The sequence below is a fragment of the Rhincodon typus genome, chromosome 6 (assembly GCF_021869965.1).
Source record: "Rhincodon typus isolate 14 chromosome 6, sRhiTyp1.1, whole genome shotgun sequence".
NCBI lineage: Eukaryota > Metazoa > Chordata > Chondrichthyes > Orectolobiformes > Rhincodontidae > Rhincodon > Rhincodon typus.
The window spans coordinates 31746236-31749879 of record NC_063337.1 but is presented as its reverse complement, the minus strand read 5'-3'; the positions used below and the strand labels follow the sequence as shown (position 1 = coordinate 31749879).

Sequence of the window (3644 nt, the reverse complement as noted above, 5' to 3'; positions counted from 1 at the left end):
TCCGTCTCTGTCTGTGTCTCTCGCTCTGTCCGTCTCTGTCTGTGTCTGTGTCCTCCTCCCTCCTCCCCACCCCCACCCCCACCCCCACCCCCACCCCCAGGTACAGTCCTAGGCCACAGGATGGCTGGGATAGTAATGTCCCTGGATTGATTTGAATGAGATGCCTGGCTATTACAGCTATAATATCACCCCGAGACACACCTCAATCATTCACGCCAACTCCAGCAATGGCATTTTTGCTGGCCATTTGCTCCAAAGATCTTTCTGTGAACAGGCCATTTGTTGCTGGAGAGCTAGACACTCTCAGGGATACATCTAAAATCTATTAAAGTGCCTACCAAGATAATGCTGCTACGTTATACGTAATAACAGCATCTCGACAATTTTGTGCATCGCTTTGCAAATTTCTTGCTCATCTGTTTTTGGCTGTGGACCATTGCTGAGCAAAATGTGAATGTTTCCCCTTATCCTTAACTGTACCACCCTAATAGTGCAGTGGAAGACTGATATAGCATGGTCGCTAGGAACTGATAGAACCACATCATGACTGTGTTCGAGCTGAACTTCTCGGATAATCAAATAACAACTGAATTGGCTTTACCTCTTGTCAGGTGAATGCATAATATTGCCACAGAATTCATCAGATTGATGTGTCACAAGAATTTATGTACTTAAAGCATTTACTGTTGCAAGTAGAGACATGAATAACTTCATCAATGAGCACATATTCCCAAAATCTGCCCTCTTAGTTAATTGTGGATGTAAAGAATAATACTGTCCATGAGAATGAGCTGTAAAGGGCTGTGTACACATCATCGATATTGTACAGTGTTTATACAAGTATCTTGACTGTCATTATAAATATAACTGTCCTGGGCAAAACAGCAGTCGGAGGGGTTAGGTTGAAAGCAGGATGCCGAGAAATGCAGTACTTGATTTTACAACTGTTGTTGCTCCATTCTTGCTCAACTAACCAAACTGTCATATCGAAATAGGTGCCTGTTCACTGACCCAATGCTGTTTTGTTTTTGAGAGGGGCCAGGAGACCTCAATGCTATAAGTTAATTGATCTATTTAATATTGGATTTGCACTGTAGTCTTTATTAGAAGTTGCCCTTTTCCTCCCAAAAGATCAATTCTTTGCCACAGCACAGTTTTCAGTCATAACCCTGTACACCATTCTCCTGCCTCTCTGCTTTGCTTCTGCCATCTTTTACATTTTGTGGTAATTCCCTATTTAGGGATGAGCAGCAATGTTTGAAGGTTTACTTGTGCTATTTAACCTTGCTCAGACTGCAACATTATCTGTTTGAGGCACTGCCTGTTGAGGGAATCATTTTTTATTTGAATGAGCTGAATTTGCACTAATATATTATGGTGCATAACTTCACACCACTTGTATGCCTCCAACTGCCAGAGCTGTGCTATTGTGTACACCATTTAATCTTTAAATAGTTACTTTTCAAACTGCATAGGAAAGATTCAATGAAAAGTATTTGCAGTCATTTGCTAAATTGTTATCTGAGCAATGAAATTGAGCCCTTCACATTTCCAGTTGTTCAATTGTTTAGTGGATCAGCTGTTACTGACTTAAAAGAAAATGTAGAGTTAGACTTGGAAGGTGCGAGGAACAAAAACATATTTCGCTATTGCAGATCTTCTTTTGTCATACAGAACTTAAATGCGGCTCTGCTATATCGACAAGGACTGGATTCCTTCACTATTTACCCTACTCGGTATATGTATGCTCAAGTTCCAAACAAGGGCAGGAATTGAACAGTTAATGGTAGAACCATGGGTAGTGTTGTTGAAAAGAGAGACCTCGGGGGTTCAGGTACATAATTCTTTGAAAGCTATGTCATAGACAGAATGGTTAAGAAGGTATTGAGTATGTTTGCCTTCATTGTACAGACCGTTGAGTATTGGAGTCGGGCACCATGTTGCGATTGTACAGGATGTTGGTGAAGCCACTTTTGGAGAATTGTGAATTGTTATGGTTGCCTACTATAGGAAGGATATTACTAAATTGGAGAGGGTTCAGAAAAAATTATTGCCAGGTATGGAAGGTCTATGTTATACAAGAGGCTGGAAAGGGTGGGACTTTTTTCACTGGATTGTAGGAGGTTGATGGGTGACCTTCATAGAGGTTTATAAAATTTATGAGCAGCATAGATAAGGTCAGAAGCAATGATCTTTTCCCCAGGGTTGGGGAGTTCAAAACTAGGGGACATATTTTTAAGGTGAGAGGAGAAAGATTTAAAAGGAATCTGAGGGGCATCTTTTTCACAAAGGGTATGTGGAGTGAACTGCCAGTAGAAGTGGTGGATGTAGGTACACTTACAACATTTAAAAGAAATTTTGACAGGTACATGAATAGGAATGGTTTAGATATGGGCCAAGTGGGATTAGTTGAGTCAGGGGAAACTTGGTTGGCATGGAAGAGTTGGCCATGCTAATATGGCTCTATATTTGAAGCCCTGCACATTGATAGTACTATGACTGAGCAACATTTGGTGGCTCTCTGAAATAAAACACAGAAACCCCATCTTTGGAGATGCATGAGAAATTTTTAAAGTGTGCAAAAACCATGTGATGGGCACAGACAGGAACTTGCATAATGTTCGAACTGAAAATCGAACAAATTAAGAACTCCTCCAGCCCAAATGTCATATCTGAAAAACTGCAAGTATGAACTAATCAGTGGGTTAATGAGCCTGTGGTCACCTGAAGTGCCCTGTAGGTTTGATGGGATCCACCAACTATATCAAATTGGGACACCTTCCTCAAATTCTGTGGACTGAATTGGAGATTGCCAACAAGTTTAATTCAGATTCCAGATTACTGTATTTGGCTTGTGAACGGTTGCTGATGGTAAAAGGAATCTTCAACATTTCACCGTTTCTTCTAATTTGCACAGTTATGCAGCAGCCCAAACATTCCCATGCACAGATCATCCTCTTTATATTACCAGAGATGCACACAGAATATTTTAAGTGCAAGCAAAAGAATGTTGCATCTAGTCTCTAAACATTATGTTTTACTTAAAGAAAGGATTGTGCTTGTTTAAATGTAACAGTTTTACAATTTGCAAACAATTTTGCATCTCTATTACCTTTTCAAGAGACAAAGGCCACATTTTTCTGTGATTTTGACTAGCAATGATATTTCTCAGCATGTTTGACAATATTGAAATGATTTAAAAAAAAAGTATTCACATTATAAAGGCAGTAAGCAGTTTTAATAAGATTTTGGCTATTTTGTGGCTTTGTTGTTACAATTAACTGTTTGTGGCTTTGATTACCTAATACTAACATGGGATGGACTTCTTTCTGTTAGTCTTCTGGGTTCCATATTTCCAATGCCGCGAGTAATTTATGCTATGGCAGAGGACGGACTGCTGTTTAGAGTGTTGGCCAGAATCAACGAAAAGACTAAAACGCCACTTATTGCTACAGTAGTCTCAGGGGTTGTAGCAGGTAAGGAGCAATCACCTACACAAAGAAATAGCAGGGACAGTAAACATATTCTGCCAAATGTGTTGCCATCTGGCCTCTGACTTAAACCAAAATTTTCTAGCTTTTAAGTTTCTATTTGCAAAATGCTGTTCTTTATTTCCTTTAGTCCTTCAAGTGCTGAAAATGCAG

At 39.8% G+C, this 3644-nt stretch overlaps 1 protein-coding gene across 1 annotated transcript in view; it reads left to right on the top strand.

Annotated features, from left to right (window-relative positions):
• Window positions 1-3617, top strand: part of LOC109924591 (high affinity cationic amino acid transporter 1-like) — a 63351-nt gene extending 59734 nt beyond the window's left edge. Inside the window, exon 8 of the mRNA XM_048598324.1 lies at window positions 3337-3617. Within this exon, the coding sequence (XP_048454281.1) occupies window positions 3337-3556 (220 nt within the window). The 3' untranslated portion in view covers window positions 3557-3617. The remainder of the gene's footprint in view (window positions 1-3336) is intronic.
• The last annotated feature ends 27 nt before the right edge of the window (window positions 3618-3644 follow it).